Raw genomic sequence first — 18,946 nt, forward strand, 5'->3', positions numbered from 1 at the left:
ACAATATAAGAGATTGAAGAATATCTTAGAGGAAGAGGATTACTTATAGAACTACTGTAGCATGGGAAACTAGCATGGTAAAACATAATATTGTAAAACGTACTTAAACATAAATAGTAGTAAAGTAAATTTGACATTTAGCTAAAATGTTACTGAAACCTTCGCAGGTGAGTCCTGTGAATCAGGGCTCTGATTTGGTAAACGTCAACGTTGCAACCAAGGTACGACTCAATAATGTTTCACTCCTTTACATTTAATCAAACTCAGTTTGCTTGTCCTGCTCTGCTCATTAAAATTGCTGTAAATCTTTCATACATTCATTTTTTTTCTTTTTTTTTACTGTAAACAAAACAAGATGGATGAAAAAACAAGAGAAATAAAATCTGCCAGTTGTGAAGATAATGTTGTTCTGCTGTAAAATAAGTTACAGAAAAATAAATAAACCATATTTGCTTACAGTACTAAATCCTGAACAAGATTGTTCTAACTTATGACCTACATGTTAAGTCTACACATATCTTTACAAATACACATGTTGATCATTCAAATAAACCTTTTCTATCACTTTAAATTATTACTTGATCATGACAGTGTATTCTAGATTGCAATGCTTTGATTCTAAAACAATATTTTAGAAGAAAAAAAATCTCATTTTAAGTACATGGCTGTTGACAGCAATATGATACATATTTGCATTTATATATTTACAATTTAAAACTTTTTAAAGATACATAGAAACAACCCCGATTATATTTCCCTCCTGTTGAAGGGTCTGTCTGCAGCTTGGTTCCCATCAGAGAGACTGGTTCTATATTCCCCTCCTGTTGAAGGGTCTGACTGCAGCTTGGTTCCCATCAGAGAGACTGGTTCTATAGTTCCCCTCCTGTTGAAGGGTCTGACTGCAGCTTGGTTCCCATCAGAGAGACTGGTTCTATATTCCCCTCCTGTTGAAGGGTCTGACTGCAGCTTGGTTCCCATCAGAGAGACTGGTTCTATATTCCCCTCCTGTTGAACGGTCTGACTGCAGCTTGGTTCCCATCAGAGAGACTGGTTCTATATTCCCCTCCTGTTGAAGGGTCTGACTGCAGCTTGGTTCCCTTCAGAGATACTGGTTCTATAGTTCCCCTCCTGTTGAAGGGTCTGACTGCAGCTTGGTTCCCATCAGAGAGACTGGTTCTATATTCCCCTCCTGTTGAAGGGTCTGACTGCAGCTTGGTTCCCATCAGAGAGACTGGTTCTATAGTTCCCTCCTGTTGAACGGTCTGACTGCAGCTTGGTTCCCATCAGAGAGACTGGTTCTATATTCCCCTCCTGTTGAAGGGTCTGACTGCAGCTTGGTTCCCATCAGAGAGACTGGTTCTATATTCCCCTCCTGTTGACGGGTCTGGCTGCAGCTTGGTTCCCATCAGAGAGACTGGTTCTATATTCCCCTCCTGTTGAAGGGTCTGACTGCAGCTTGGTTCCCATCAGAGAGACTGGTTCTATATTCCCCTCCTGTTGAAGGGTCTGACTGCAGCTTGGTTCCCATCAGAGAGACTGGTTCTATATTCCCCTCCTGTTGAAGGGTCTGACTGCAGCTTGGTTCCCATCAGAGAGACTGGTTCTATATTCCCCTCCTGTTGAAGGGTCTGACTGCAGCTTGGTTCCCATCAGAGAGACTGGTTCTATATTCCCCTCCTGTTGAAGGGTCTGACTGCAGCTTGGTTCCCATCAGAGAGACTGGTTCTATATTCCCCTCCTGTTGAAGGGTCTGTCTGCAGCTTGGTTCCCATCAGAGAGACTGGTTCTATATTCCCCTCCTGTTGAACGGTCTGACTGCAGCTTGGTTCCCATCAGAGAGACTGGTTCTATATTCCCCTCCTGTTGAAGGGTCTGTCTGCAGCTTGGTTCCCATCAGAGAGACTGGTTCTATATTCCCCTCCTGTTGAAGGGTCTGACTGCAGCTTGGTTCCCATCAGAGAGACTGGTTCTATATTCCCCTCCTGTTGAACGGTCTGACTGCAGCTTGGTTCCCATCAGAGAGACTGGTTCTATATTCCCCTCCTGTTGAAGGGTCTGTCTGCAGCTTGGTTCCCATCAGAGAGACTGGTTCTATATTCCCCTCCTGTTGAAGGGTCTGTCTGCAGCTTGGTTCCCATCAGAGAGACTGGTTCTATATTCCCCTCCTGTTGAAGGGTCTGACTGCAGCTTGGTTCCCATCAGAGTTTCAAACAGCAGAGACTTCTGTGCTTACAGTCCTGGTTCAGATTGTTGTATTGTAGTCCCGTTGTTAAATACTTCTGTTGCGTGATGGTTGAGATGATTCAACAGAGGTGAGGGATCTTGGAGTAAAGCACTAACTGTTATTGGAAGAACTAGTCACATCATTTTGTTGATTCTGGTTCTGCTGGTATGCTGCACATTTGCAAAAACGAGTTCCTGTGTACTCCATGCTCCCCTGAGGAGAGGTAAATAGACCCAGCCTCCCTGGCCAATGATGTTATAGATGCCCTGCCTCCCTAGCCAATGGCGTTATAGATACCCTGCCTCCCTGGCCAATGATGTTATAGATGCCCTGCCTCCCTAGCCAATGGCGTTATAGATTCCCTGCTTTCGTGGCCAATGGCGTTATAGATACCATGCCTCCCTGGCCAATGGCGTTATAGATACCCTGCTTTATTTTTGCCAATGGCGTTATAGATACCCTGCCTCCCTGGCCAATGGCGTTATAGATACCCTGCCTCCCTGGCCAATGGCGTTATAGATACCCTGCCTCCCTGGCCAATGGCGTTATAGATACCCTGCCTCCCTGGCCAATGGCGTTATAGATACTCTGCCTCCCTGGCCAATGGCGTTATAGATACCCTGCCTCCCTGGCCAATGGCGTTATAGATACCCTGCCACCCTGGCCAATGGCGTTATAGATACCCTGCCTCCCTGGCCAATGGCGTTATAGATACCCTGCCTCCCTGGCCAATGGCGTTATAGATACCCTGCCTCCCTGGCCAATGGCATCATAGATACCCTGCCTCCCTGGCCAATGGCGTTATAGATACCCTGCCTCCCTGGCCAATGGCGTTATAGATGCCCTGCCTCCCTGGCCAATGGCGTTATAGATGCCCTGCCTCCCTGGTTAATGGTGTCCATGTCCTTGTGTCAATCTCCTCCCAGTCCTGTGGGATAGAGTTAGGTTCTTGTAGGCACTGGATGGTTTGACCTTTCGGATTGTCAATAACTAAAGACTGGCCAAGTACAAAAAAATATACATTTTCATTTTAAAAAGAAAAAAAAAAGAGGTTTTGGCGGCAAAAAATTGCCCAACCTTCAATGCAAAGATTCTTAAAACGTCCGTTTGAGGATGTTCTGCATGTTCTCTTTCCCATATCTGTAGGAGGCTCAAAGTATGACGCTGAGAGGTGTCTCGGGGGAGTCCCCCCCTGTCCCCCTCCCCAGATGTCTTTAGGGGATCGTTGTCCCCCCTCTTGATGTTAACCCCCCGTCTCCCCATCCAGCCCTATAGATCTATGTCCTGATTCCCATGTAAATCTGCAGCAGTTTGACTAGGTTATTCCCCCCTCATTTTGGGGAGGCAGGGTTGTTCAGGGAGGGGGTCGTGAGAAGGGGGTGGTGGGAGGGCAGAGTTGGTCAGGGAGGGGGTCATGGGGAGGGGGTCGTGGGAGAACACAGAGTCATCTCCTGAGGAACAGGTGCTGCTGGAGTCTTGGCAGGTTGGAGAGTACTGCTCAAACGGAACAGACAGGTCCAGGTAATCCTGCAACACAACACACAGTGTTAGAACAGACCGGTCCAGGTAATCCTGCAACACAACACACAGTGTTAGAACAGACAGGTCCAGGTAATCCTGTTGTAACACACAGTGTTAGAACAGACAGGTCCAGGTAATCCTGCAACACACAGTGTTAGAACAGACAGGTCCAGGTAATCCTGTAACACACAGTGTTAGAACAGACAGGTCCAGGTAATCCTGTTGTAACACACAGTGATAGAACAGACCGGTCCAGGTAATCCTGTAACACAACACACAGTGTTAGAACAGACAGGTCCAGGTAATCCTGTTGTAACACACAGTGTTAGAACAGACAGGTCCAGGTAATCCTGCAACACAACACACAGTGTTAGAACAGACCGGTCCAGGTAATCCTGCAACACAACACACAGTGTTAGAACAGACAGGTCCAGGTAATCCTGCAACACAACACACAGTGTTAGAACAGACAGGTCCAGGTAATCCTGCAACACAACACACAGTGTTAGAACAGACCGGTCCAGGTAATCCTGCAACACAACACACAGTGTTAGAACAGACCGGTCCAGGTAATCCTGCAACACAACACACAGTGTTAGAACAGACCGGTCCAGGTAATCCTGCAACACAACACACAGTGTTAGAACAGACAGGTCCAGGTAATCCTGTTGTAACACACAGTGTTAGAACAGACAGGTCCAGGTAATCCTGTAACACACAGTGTTAGAACAGACCGGTCCAGGTAATCCTGTTGTAACACACAGTGTTAGAACAGACAGGTCCAGGTAATCCTGTTGTAACACACAGTGTTAGAACAGACAGGTCCAGGTAATCCTGCAACACAACACACAGTGTTAGAACAGACCGGTCCAGGTAATCCTGTTGTAACACACAGTGTTAGAACAGACAGGTCCAGGTAATCCTGTTGTAACACACAGTGTTAGAACAGACAGGTCCAGGTAATCCTGCAACACAACACACAGTGTTAGAACAGACAGGTCCAGGTAATCCTGTTGTAACACACAGTGTTAGAACAGACAGGTCCAGGTAATCCTGTAACACACAGTGTTAGAACAGACAGGTCCAGGTAATCCTGTTGTAACACACAGTGTTAGAACAGACAGGTCCAGGTAATCCTGCAACACAACACACAGTGTTAGAACAGACCGGTCCAGGTAATCCTGCAACACAACACACAGTGTTAGAACAGACAGGTCCAGGTAATCCTGTTGTAACACACAGTGTTAGAACAGACCGGTCCAGGTAATCCTGTTGTAACACACAGTGTTAGAACAGACAGGTCCAGGTAATCCTGCAACACAACACACAGTGTTAGAACAGACAGGTCCAGGTAATCCTGTAACACAACACACAGTGTTAGAACAGACCGGTCCAGGTAATCCTGCAACACAACACACAGTGTTAGAACAGACCGGTCCAGGTAATCCTGCAACACAACACACAGTGTTAGAACAGACCGGTCCAGGTAATCCTGCAACACAACACACAGTGTTAGAACAGACCGGTCCAGGTAATCCTGCAACACAACACACAGTGTTAGAACAGACCGGTCCAGGTAATCCTGCAACACAACACACAGTGTTAGAACAGACCGGTCCAGGTAATCCTGCAACACAACACACAGTGTTAGAACAGACCGGTCCAGGTAATCCTGCAACACAACACACAGTGTTAGAACAGACCGGTCCAGGTAATCCTGCAACACAACACACAGTGTTAGAACAGACCGGTCCAGGTAATCCTGCAACACAACACACAGTGTTAGAACAGACCGGTCCAGGTAATCCTGCAACACAACACACAGTGTTAGAACAGACCGGTCCAGGTAATCCTGCAACACAACACACAGTGTTAGAACAGACAGGTCCAGGTAATCCTGTTGTAACACACCGTGTTAGAACAGACAGGTCCAGGTAATCCTGCAACACAACACACAGTGTTAGAACAGACCGGTCCAGGTAATCCTGTTGTAACACACAGTGTTAGAACAGACAGGTCCAGGTAATCCTGCAACACAACACACAGTGTTAGAACAGACAGGTCCAGGTACTCCTGTTGTAACACACAGTGTTAGAACAGACAGGTCCAGGTAATCCTGCAACACACAGTGTTAGAACAGACAGGTCCAGGTAATCCTGTTGTAACACACAGTGTTAGAACAGACCGGTCCAGGTAATCCTGTTGTAACACACAGTGTTAGAACAGACAGGTCCAGGTAATCCTGCAACACAACACACAGTGTTAGAACAGACAGGTCCAGGTAATCCTGTTGTAACACACAGTGTTAGAACAGACAGGTCCAGGTAATCCTGTTGTAACACACAGTGTTAGAACAGACAGGTCCAGGTAATCCTGTTGTAACACACAGTGTTAGAACAGACCGGTCCAGGTAATCCTGTTGTAACACACAGTGTTAGAACAGACCGGTCCAGGTAATCCTGTTGTAACACACAGTGTTAGAACAGACAGGTCCAGGTAATCCTGTTGTAACACACAGTGTTAGAACAGACCGGTCCAGGTAATCCTGTTGTAACACACAGTGTTAGAACAGACCGGTCCAGGTAATCCTGCAACACAACACACAGTGTTAGAACAGACAGGTCCAGGTAATCCTGCAACACAACACACAGTGTTAGAACAGACAGGTCCAGGTAATCCTGCAACACAACACACAGTGTTAGAACAGACAGGTCCAGGTAATCCTGTAACACACAGTGTTAGAACAGACAGGTCCAGGAAATCCTGTTGTAACACACAGTGTTAGAACAGACAGGTCCAGGTAATCCTGCAACACAACACACAGTGTTAGAACAGACAGGTCCAGGTAATCCTGTAACACAACACACAGTGTTAGAACAGACAGGTCCAGGTAATCCTGTTGTAACACACAGTGTTAGAACAGACAGGTCCAGGTAATCCTGCAACACAACACACAGTGTTAGAACAGACAGGTCCAGGTAATCCTGTTGTAACACACAGTGTTAGAACAGACAGGTCCAGGTAATCCTGTTGTAACACACAGTGTTAGAACAGACAGGTCCAGGTAATCCTGCAACACAACACACAGTGTTAGAACAGACAGGTCCAGGTAATCCTGTTGTAACACACAGTGTTAGAACAGACAGGTCCAGGTAATCCTGTTGTAACACACAGTGTTAGAACAGACAGGTCCAGGTAATCCTGTAACACACAGTGTTAGAACAGACAGGTCCAGGTAATCCTGTTGTAACACACAGTGTTAGAACAGACCGGTCCAGGTAATCCTGTTGTAACACACAGTGTTAGAACAGACAGGTCCAGGTAATCCTGCAACACAACACACAGTGTTAGAACAGACCGGTCCAGGTAATCCTGTTGTAACACACAGTGTTAGAACAGACAGGTCCAGGTAATCCTGTTGTAACACACAGTGTTAGAACAGACAGGTCCAGGTAATCCTGCAACACAACACACAGTGTTAGAACAGACCGGTCCAGGTAATCCTGCAACACAACACACAGTGTTAGAACAGACCGGTCCAGGTAATCCTGCAACACAACACACAGTGTTAGAACAGACCGGTCCAGGTAATCCTGCAACACAACACACAGTGTTAGAACAGACCGGTCCAGGTAATCCTGCAACACAACACACAGTGTTAGAACAGACAGGTCCAGGTAATCCTGTTGTAACACACCGTGTTAGAACAGACAGGTCCAGGTAATCCTGCAACACAACACACAGTGTTAGAACAGACCGGTCCAGGTAATCCTGTTGTAACACACAGTGTTAGAACAGACAGGTCCAGGTAATCCTGCAACACAACACACAGTGTTAGAACAGACAGGTCCAGGTACTCCTGTTGTAACACACAGTGTTAGAACAGACAGGTCCAGGTAATCCTGCAACACACAGTGTTAGAACAGACAGGTCCAGGTAATCCTGTTGTAACACACAGTGTTAGAACAGACCGGTCCAGGTAATCCTGTTGTAACACACAGTGTTAGAACAGACAGGTCCAGGTAATCCTGCAACACAACACACAGTGTTAGAACAGACAGGTCCAGGTAATCCTGTTGTAACACACAGTGTTAGAACAGACAGGTCCAGGTAATCCTGTTGTAACACACAGTGTTAGAACAGACAGGTCCAGGTAATCCTGTTGTAACACACAGTGTTAGAACAGACCGGTCCAGGTAATCCTGTTGTAACACACAGTGTTAGAACAGACCGGTCCAGGTAATCCTGTTGTAACACACAGTGTTAGAACAGACAGGTCCAGGTAATCCTGTTGTAACACACAGTGTTAGAACAGACCGGTCCAGGTAATCCTGTTGTAACACACAGTGTTAGAACAGACCGGTCCAGGTAATCCTGCAACACAACACACAGTGTTAGAACAGACAGGTCCAGGTAATCCTGCAACACAACACACAGTGTTAGAACAGACAGGTCCAGGAAATCCTGTTGTAACACACAGTGTTAGAACAGACCGGTCCAGGTAATCCTGCAACACAACACACAGTGTTAGAACAGACAGGTCCAGGTAATCCTGCAACACAACACACAGTGTTAGAACAGACAGGTCCAGGTAATCCTGTAACACAACACACAGTGTTAGAACAGACAGGTCCAGGTAATCCTGTTGTAACACACAGTGTTAGAACAGACAGGTCCAGGTAATCCTGCAACACAACACACAGTGTTAGAACAGACAGGTCCAGGTAATCCTGTTGTAACACACAGTGTTAGAACAGACCGGTCCAGGTAATCCTGTTGTAACACACAGTGTTAGAACAGACAGGTCCAGGTAATCCTGCAACACAACACACAGTGTTAGAACAGACAGGTCCAGGTAATCCTGTTGTAACACACAGTGTTAGAACAGACAGGTCCAGGTAATCCTGTTGTAACACACAGTGTTAGAACAGACAGGTCCAGGTAATCCTGTAACACACAGTGTTAGAACAGACAGGTCCAGGTAATCCTGTTGTAACACACAGTGTTAGAACAGACCGGTCCAGGTAATCCTGTTGTAACACACAGTGTTAGAACAGACAGGTCCAGGTAATCCTGCAACACAACACACAGTGTTAGAACAGACCGGTCCAGGTAATCCTGTTGTAACACACAGTGTTAGAACAGACAGGTCCAGGTAATCCTGTTGTAACACACAGTGTTAGAACAGACAGGTCCAGGTAATCCTGTTGTAACACACAGTGTTAGAACAGACAGGTCCAGGTAATCCTGCAACACACAGTGTTAGAACAGACACGTTTCTTTAACTATCCTTGTGGGTACCAAACAATTGATTCCAATTCAAAATCCTGGTATTAGTAATCTGGGGTTAGTAATCTGGGGTTATGGTTAGAAAGTGATCTGAGATTACAGTTAGACAGAAATGTGGTAGTTAGTAATCAGGGATTAGTAATCTGGGATTAGCGTTAGAAAGATGTCTGAGGTTACAGTTAGACAGTAATATGGTGTTAGTAATCTGGGATTAGTAATCTGGGATTAGGGTTAGAAAGTGATCTGAGGTTACAGTTAGACAGTAATATGGTGTTAGTAATCTGGGATTAGTCATCTGGGTGTATGGTTAGAAAGTGATTGGGGGTTACAGTTAGACAGTAGTATGGTGTTAGTAATCTGGGATTAGTAATCTGGGATTAGGGTTAGAAAGTGATCTGAGGTTACAGTTAGACAGTAATATGGTGTTAGTAATCTGGGATTAGGGTTAGAAAGTGATTGGGGTTTACAGTTAAACAGTAATATGGTGTTAGTAATCTGGGATTAGTAATCTGGGATTAGGGTTAGAAAGTGATCTGAGGTTACAGTAAAACAGTAATATGGTGTTAGTAATCTGGGATTAGTAATCTGGGATTAGGGTTAGAAAGTGATTGGGGTTTACAGTTAAACAGTAATATGGTGTTAGTAATCTGGGATTAGTAATCTGGGATTAGGGTTAGAAAGTGATCTGAGGTTACAGTTAGACAGTAATATGGTGTTAGTAATCTGGGATTAGTAATCTGGGATTAGGGTTAGAAAGTGATCTGAGATTACAGTTAGACAGTAATATGGTGTTAGTAATCTGGGATTAGGGTTAGAAAGTGATCTGAGGTTAGTATTCTGGGGTTATAGGTAGACAGTAATATGGTGTTAGTAATATGGGATCAGTAATCTGGGGTTAGGGTTAGACAGTCATCTGGGTATAGTAATCTGGGGTTAGTAATCTGGGGTTAGTAATCTGGGGTTAGGGTTAGACAGTAATCTGGGGTTAGTAATCTGGGGTTAGCGTTAGACAGTAATCTGGGGTTAGTAATCTGGGGTTAGCGCTAGACAGTAATCTGGGGTTAGTAATCTGGGGTTAGTAATCTGGGGTTAGCGTTAGACAGTAATCTGGGGTTAGTAATCTGGGGTTAGGGTTAGACAGTAATCTGGGGTTAGTAATCTGGGGTTAGTAATCTGGGGTTAGTAATCTGGGGTTAGTAATCTGGGGTTAGTAATCTGGGGTTAGGGTTAGACAGTAATCTGGGGTTAGTAATCTGGGGTTAGTAATCTGGGGTTAGTAATCTGGGGTTAGTAATCTGGGGTTAGGGTTAGACAGTAATCTGGGTTTAGTAATCTGGGGTTAGTAATCTGGGGTTAGTAATCTGGGGTTAGTAATCTGGGGTTAGGGTTAGACAGTAATCTGGGGTTAGTAATCTGGGGTTAGTAATCTGGGGTTAGTAATCTGGGGTTAGTAATCTGGGGTTAGTAATCTGGGGTTAGGGTTAGACAGTAATCTGGGGTTAGGGTTAGACAGTAATCTGGGGTTAGTAATCTGGGGTTAGTAATCTGGGGTTAGACAGTAATCTGGGGTTAGTAATCTGGGGTTAGTAATCTGGGGTTAGTAATCTGGGGTTAGTAATCTGGGGTTAGTAATCTGGGGTTAGGGTTAGACAGTTATTGGGTTAATAGTTGTGACTTACGTCCATGGAGGTCAAGGATAGAACCCTGTCATGGTCTTCCACCAGCTGCCTGAAGGTCGGCCTCTGAGATGGAACAGCGTGCCAGCACTCCCTCATGATCATATATCTACAGAGACAGAGTTACAATACAACACAGTTTATAAAGACCACACCATACAATACAACACAGTCCATAAAGACCACACCATACAACACAACACAGTCCATACAGACCACACCATACAATACAACACAGTCCATAAAGACCACACCATACAATACAACACAGTCTATACAGACCACACCATACAATACTTCACAGTCTATACAGACCACACCATACAATACAACACAGTCCATACAGACCACACCATACAATACATCACAGTCTATACAGACCACACCATACAATACAACACAGTCTATACAGACCACACCATACAACACAACACAGTCTATACAGACCACACCATACAATACAACACAGTCTATACAGACCACACCAACAGTTACAATACAACACAGTCTATACAGACCACACCATACAATACAACACAGTCTATACAGACCACACCATACAATACAACACAGTCTATACAGACCACACCAACAGTTACAACACAGTCTATAAAGACCACACCATACAATACAACACAGTCTATACAGACCACACCAACAGTTACAACACAGTCTATACAGACCACACCATACAATACAACACAGTCTATACAGACCACACCATACAATACAACACAGTCTATACAGACCGCACCATACAATTCAACACAGTCTATACAGACCACGCCATACAATACAACACAGTCTATACAGACCACACCATACAATACAACACAGTCTATACAGACCACACCAACAGTTACAATACAACACAGTCTATACAGACCACACCATACAACACAACACAGTCTATACAGACCACACCATACAATACAACACAGTCTATACAGACCACACCATACAATACAACACAGTCCATACAGACCACACCAACAGTTACAATACTACACAGTCTATACAGACCACACCATACAATACTTCACAGTCTATACAGACCACACCATACAATACAACACAGTCCATACAGACCACACCATACAATACAACACAGTCTATACAGACCACACCATACAATACAACACAGTCTATACAGACCACACCAACAGTTACAGTACAACACAGTCCATACAGACCACACCATACAATACAACACAGTCTATACAGACCACACCATACAATACAACACAGTCTATACAGACCACACCATACAATACGACACAGTCTATACAGACCACACCATACAATACAACACAGTCTATACAGACCACACCATACAATACAACACAGTCTATACAGACCACACCATACAATACAACACAGTCTATACAGACCACACCATACAATACAACACAGTCTATACAGACCACACCATACAATACAACACAGTCCATACAGACCACACCATACAATACGACACAGTCTATACAGACCACACCATACAATACAACACAGTCTATACAGACCACACCATACAATACAACACAGTCTATACAGACCACACCATACAATACGACACAGTCTATACAAACCACACCATACAATACAACACAGTCTATACAGACCACACCATACAATACAACACAGTCTATACAGACCACACCATACAATACAACAGTCCATACAGACCACACCATACAATACAACACAGTCTATACAGACCACACCATACAATACAACACAGTCTATACAGACCACACCATACAATACAACACAGTCTATACAGACCACACCATACAATACAACACAGTCTATACAGACCACACCATACAATACAACACAGTCCATACAGACCACACCATACAACACAACACAGTCCATACAGACCACACCATACAATACAACACAGTCCATACAGACCACACCATACAATACAACACAGTCTATACAGACCACACCATACAATACAACACAGTCTATACAGACCACACCATACAATACAACACAGTCCATACAGACCACACCATACAATACAACACAGTCTATACAGACCACACCATACAATACAACACAGTCTATACAGACCACACCATACAACACAACACAGTCCATACAGACCACACCATACAATACAACACAGTCCATACAGACCACACCATACAACACAACACAGTCCATACAGACCACACCATACAACACAACACAGTCCATACAGACCACACCATACAATACAACACAGTCCATACAGACCACACCATACAATACAACACAGTCTATACAGACCACACCATACAATACAACACAGTCCATACAGACCACACCATACAATACAACACAGTCTATACAGACCACACCATACAATACAACACAGTCTATACAGACCACACCATACAATACAACACAGTCTATACAGACCACACCATACAATACAACACAGTCCATACAGACCACACCATACAATACAACACAGTCCATACAGACCACACCATACAATACAACACAGTCTATACAGACCACACCATACAATACAACACAGTCTATACAGACCACACCATACAATACAACACAGTCCATACAGACCACACCATACAACACAACACAGTCTATACAGACCACACCAACAGTTACAATACAACACAGTCTATACAGACCACACCATACAATACAACACAGTCCATACAGACCACACCATACAATACAACACAGTCCATACAGACCACACCATACAATACAACACAGTCCATACAGACCACACCATACAATACAACACAGTCCATACAGACCACACCATACAACACAACACAGTCTATACAGACCACACCATACAATACAACACAGTCTATACAGACCACACCATACAATACAACACAGTCTATACAGACCACACCAACAGTTACAATACAACACAGTCTATACAAACCACACCATACAATACAACACAGTCTATACAGACCACACCATACAATACAACACAGTCTATACAGACCACACCAACAGTTACAACACAGTCTATACAGACCACACCATACAATACAACACAGTCTATACAGACCACACCAACAGTTACAACACAGTCTATACAGACCACACCATACAATACAACACAGTCTATACAGACCGCACCATACAATTCAACACAGTCTATACAGACCACACCATACAATACAACACAGTCTATACAGACCACACCATACAATACAACACAGTCTATACAGACCACACCAACAGTTACAATACAACACAGTCTATACAGACCACACCATACAACACAACACAGTCTATACAGACCACACCATACAATACAACACAGTCTATACAGACCACACCATACAATACAACACAGTCCATACAGACCACACCAACAGTTACAATACTACACAGTCTATACAGACCACACCAACAGTTACAATACAATACAGTCTATACAGACCACACCATACAATACAACACAGTCTATACAAACCACACCAACAGTTACAGTACAACACAGTCCATACAGACCACACCATACAATACAACACAGTCTATACAGACCACACCATACAATACAACACAGTCTATACAGACCACACCATACAATACGACACAGTCTATACAGACCACACCATACAATACAACACAGTCTATACAGACCACACCATACAATACAACACAGTCTATACAGACCACACCATACAATACAACACAGTCTATACAGACCACACCATACAATACAACACAGTCTATACAGACCACACCATACAATACAACACAGTCCATAGAGACCACACCATACAATACGACACAGTCTATACAGACCACACCATACAATACAACACAGTCTATACAGACCACACCATACAATACAACACAGTCTATACAGACCACACCATACAATACGACACAGTCTATACAAACCACACCATACAATACAACACAGTCTATACAGACCACACCATACAATACAACACAGTCTATACAGACCACACCATACAATACAACAGTCCATACAGACCACACCATACAATACAACACAGTCTATACAGACCACACCATACAATACAACACAGTCTATACAGACCACACCATACAATACAACACAGTCTATACAGACCACACCATACAATACAACACAGTCTATACAGACCACACCATACAATACAACACAGTCCATAAAGACCACACCATACAACACAACACAGTCCATACAGACCACACCATACAATACAACACAGTCCATACAAACCACACCATACAATACAACACAGTCTATACAGACCACACCATACAATACAACACAGTCTATACAGACCACACCATACAATACAACACAGTCCATACAGACCACACCATACAATACAACACAGTCTATACAGACCACACCATACAATACAACACAGTCTATACAGACCACACCATACAACACAACACAGTCCATACAGACCACACCATACAATACAACACAGTCCATACAGACCACACCATACAACACAACACAGTCCATACAGACCACACCATACAACACAACACAGTCCATACAGACCACACCATACAATACAACACAGTCCATACAGACCACACCATACAATACAACACAGTCTATACAGACCACACCATACAATACAACACAGTCCATACAGACCACACCATACAATACAACACAGTCTATACAGACCACACCATACAATACAACACAGTCTATACAGACCACACCATACAATACAACACAGTCTATACAGACCACACCATACAATACAACACAGTCCATACAGACCACACCATACAATACAACACAGTCTATACAGACCACACCATACAATACAACACAGTCTATACAGACCACACCATACAATACAACACAGTCCATACAGACCACACCATACAACACAACACAGTCTATACAGACCACACCAACAGTTACAATACAACACAGTCTATACAGACCACACCATACAATACAACACAGTCCATACAGACCACACCATACAATACAACACAGTCCATACAGACCACACCATACAATACAACACAGTCTATACAGACCACACCATACAATACAACACAGTCTATACAGACCACACCATACAATACAACACAGTCCATACAGACCACACCATACAACACAACACAGTCTATACAGACCACACCATACAATACAACACAGTCTATACAAACCACACCATACAATACAACACAGTCCATACAGACCACACCATACAATACAACACAGTCTATACAGACCACACCATACAATACAACACAGTCTATACAGACCACACCATACAATACAACACAGTCTATACAGACCACACCATACAATACAACACAGTCTATACAGACCACACCATACAATACAACACAGTCTATACAGACCACACCATACAATACAACACAGTCTATACAGACCACACCATACAATACAACACAGTCCATACAGACCACACCATACAATACAACACAGTCCATACAGACCACACCATACAATACAACACAGTCTATACAGACCACACCATACAATACAACACAGTCTATACAGACCACACCATACAATACAACACAGTCCATACAAACCACACCATACAATACAACACAGTCTATACAGACCACACCATACAATACAACACAGTCCATACAGACCACACCATACAATACAACACAGTCCATACAGACCACACCATACAATACAACACAGTCTATACAGACCACACCAACAGTTACAATTCTCTAAATGTAATGTATGTAAATGCTGTATAAGTGAGGTAGCTAGTATACGCTAGATGTGAATACCGCAATAGCTAATACACTGTTGTTGTTACAGATTCATGCTATTGGCAGCCATCAACATCATTGATCCATCAACATCATTGAGCCCTGCACATCTATATAAGAGTGGCAGGTAGCCTAGCGGTTAGAGTGTTGGGCCAGTGAAACCAAAAGTGTAAAATCTGTCAACGTGCCCTTGAGCAAGGCACTTAACCCTAACCGATCCAGTGTATGTGACAATAAAACATATATCAGTGGAGGCTGGTGGGCCGAGCTATAGGAGGACGGGCTCATTGTTACATGGAACATTTGGAAAGCACATGTTTGACTCTGTTCCAGTCATTACAATGAGCCTGTCCTCCTATAGCTCGGCCCACCAGCCTCCTATGACATGTGCAGTGTCAGTCAAAAGTTTGGACACACCTACTCATTCAAGTGTTTTATTTATTTTCACAATTTTCTACATTGTAGAATAAAAGTGAAGACATCAAAACTATGAAATAACACATGGAATCTTGAAGTAACCAAAAAAGTGATAGATTCTTCAAAGTAGCCACCCTTTGCCTTGATGACAGCTTTGCACACTCTTGGCATTCTCTCAACCAGATTCACCTGGAATGCTTTTCCAACAATCTTGGAGTTCCCACATATGCTGAGCACTTGTTGGCTGCATTTTCTTCACTCTGCAGTCAAACTCATCCCGAACCATCTCAATTGGGTTGAGGTCGGGTGATTGTGGAGGCCAGGTCATTTGATGCAGCACTCCATCACTCTCCTTCTTGGTCAAATAGCCCTTACACAACCTGGAGGTGTGTTTGGTCATTGTCCTGTTGTAAAACAAATGATAGTCCCACTAAGCGCTCACCAGAAAGGATGGCGTATCGCTGCAGAATGCTGTGGTAGCCATGCTGGTTAAGTGTGCCTTGAATTCTAAATAAATCCCTGACAGTGTCACTAGCAAAGCACCCCCACACCATCACACCTCCTCCTCCATGCTTCAGGGTGGGAACCACACATGCGGAGATCATCCGTTCACCTACTCTGCGTCTCACAAAGACACGGCTGTTGGAACCAAAAATCTCAAATTTGGACTCATCAGACCAAAGGACAGATTTCCACCGGAATAATGTCCATTGCTCGTGTTTCTTGGCCCAAGTAAGTCTCTTCTTATTATTGGCATCCTTTAGTAGTGGTTTCTTTGCAGCCTGATTCACAGTCTCCTCTGAACAGTTGATGTTGAGATGTGTCTGTTACTTGAACTCTGTGAAGCATTTATTTGGGCTGCAATCTGAGGTGCAGTTAACTCTAATGAACTTGTCCTCTGCAGCAGAGGTAACTCTGGGTCTTCCTTTCCTGTGGCGGTCCTCATGAGAGACAGTTTATCATAGCGTTTCATGGTTTATGAGACTGTACTTGAAGAAACTTTCAAAGTTCTTGAAATGTTCCGGATTGACTGGCCTTCATGTCTTACAGTAATGATGGACTGTCGTTTCTCTTTGCTTATTTGAGCTGTTCTTGCCATAATATGGATTAGGACTATCTTCTGTATACCACCCCTACCTTGTCACAACACAACTGATTGGCGCAAACGCATAAAGTATGACAAATGAACTTTCCACAAATGAACTTTTAACAAGGCACACCTGTTAATTGAAGTGCTAACTCATGAAGCTGGTTGAGAGAATGCCAAGAGTGTGCAAAGCTGTCATCAAGGCAAAGGGTGGCTACTTTGAAGAATCTCAAATATAAAATATATTTTGATTAATTTAACACTTTTTGTGTTACTACATGATTCCAACTTTTGACTGGTACTATATATGTATACATTTAATTTTATTTTATTTTTTTGCTGTTTCCTATCTACGGTCAGGTATTTACACATTGTATTTAGTCATATTTTTGTTATTGTGATCAATGATGATAAAAGACCTGATTTTAATATGCAAGTGATGCATAATATCGACAGCCATCCACATCATTGAGCCTGGCTCATCTAATGAGCTGTTTTCTATCTATTGTCAGAAAATAAACTACCGGTCAACTGGGACCGCTGGTTAGTATTCCTTTCTATATTACACAACGCAAGAGAGATTAAACATTAATGTTACATTAACAAGACCTACAGTTCATGTGTGCAGTTGGCAGGTTTGTCCATGCGGTGGCCCTCCTTTAGCAGTTTGAACAGCTCCTCTACAGGGATGCCGGGATACGGGGACCCTCCCAGGGTGAAGATCTCCCAGAGCAGCACCCCATACGACCACCTGGAGAGAGGGGAGGGGTCACAGGTTAGAGATCAAAGAGCACTGAAATAGTAACATTGTTCAGCTGTCATCTTATTATTGATTAATTAATTAATATTATTAAGCATCCTTCCAAACAAGCCTCATCTCTACATGACTTTCTATCTTATTAAATCCTCAAGCCTCATCTCTACATGACTTTCTATCTTATTAAATCCTCAAGCCTCATCTCTACATGACTTTCTATCTTATTAAAT

At 43.5% G+C, this 18,946-nt stretch overlaps 1 protein-coding gene across 5 annotated transcripts in view; it reads right to left on the reverse strand.

Annotated features, from left to right (window-relative positions):
* Window positions 1-237: 237 nt before the first annotated feature.
* LOC129813324 (fibroblast growth factor receptor 3) overlaps window positions 238-18,946 on the reverse strand; it is a 211,854-nt gene continuing 193,145 nt past the window's right edge. For 4 of the 5 annotated variants that reach the window (XM_055865682.1, XM_055865681.1, XM_055865680.1 and 1 more), the window contains 3 exons: window positions 18,573-18,710; window positions 10,714-10,819; window positions 238-3,751 (listed from right to left, as the gene is read on the reverse strand). In XM_055865682.1, the coding sequence (XP_055721657.1) occupies window positions 3,545-3,751; window positions 10,714-10,819; window positions 18,573-18,710 (451 nt within the window). In that variant the 3' untranslated portion in view covers window positions 238-3,544. Of the gene's footprint in view, window positions 3,752-10,713; window positions 10,820-18,568; window positions 18,711-18,946 lie in introns of those variants that run through there. The other variant, XM_055865683.1, reaches the window with a different exon arrangement.

This window comes from Salvelinus fontinalis, chromosome 16 (assembly GCF_029448725.1).
Source record: "Salvelinus fontinalis isolate EN_2023a chromosome 16, ASM2944872v1, whole genome shotgun sequence".
NCBI lineage: Eukaryota > Metazoa > Chordata > Actinopteri > Salmoniformes > Salmonidae > Salvelinus > Salvelinus fontinalis.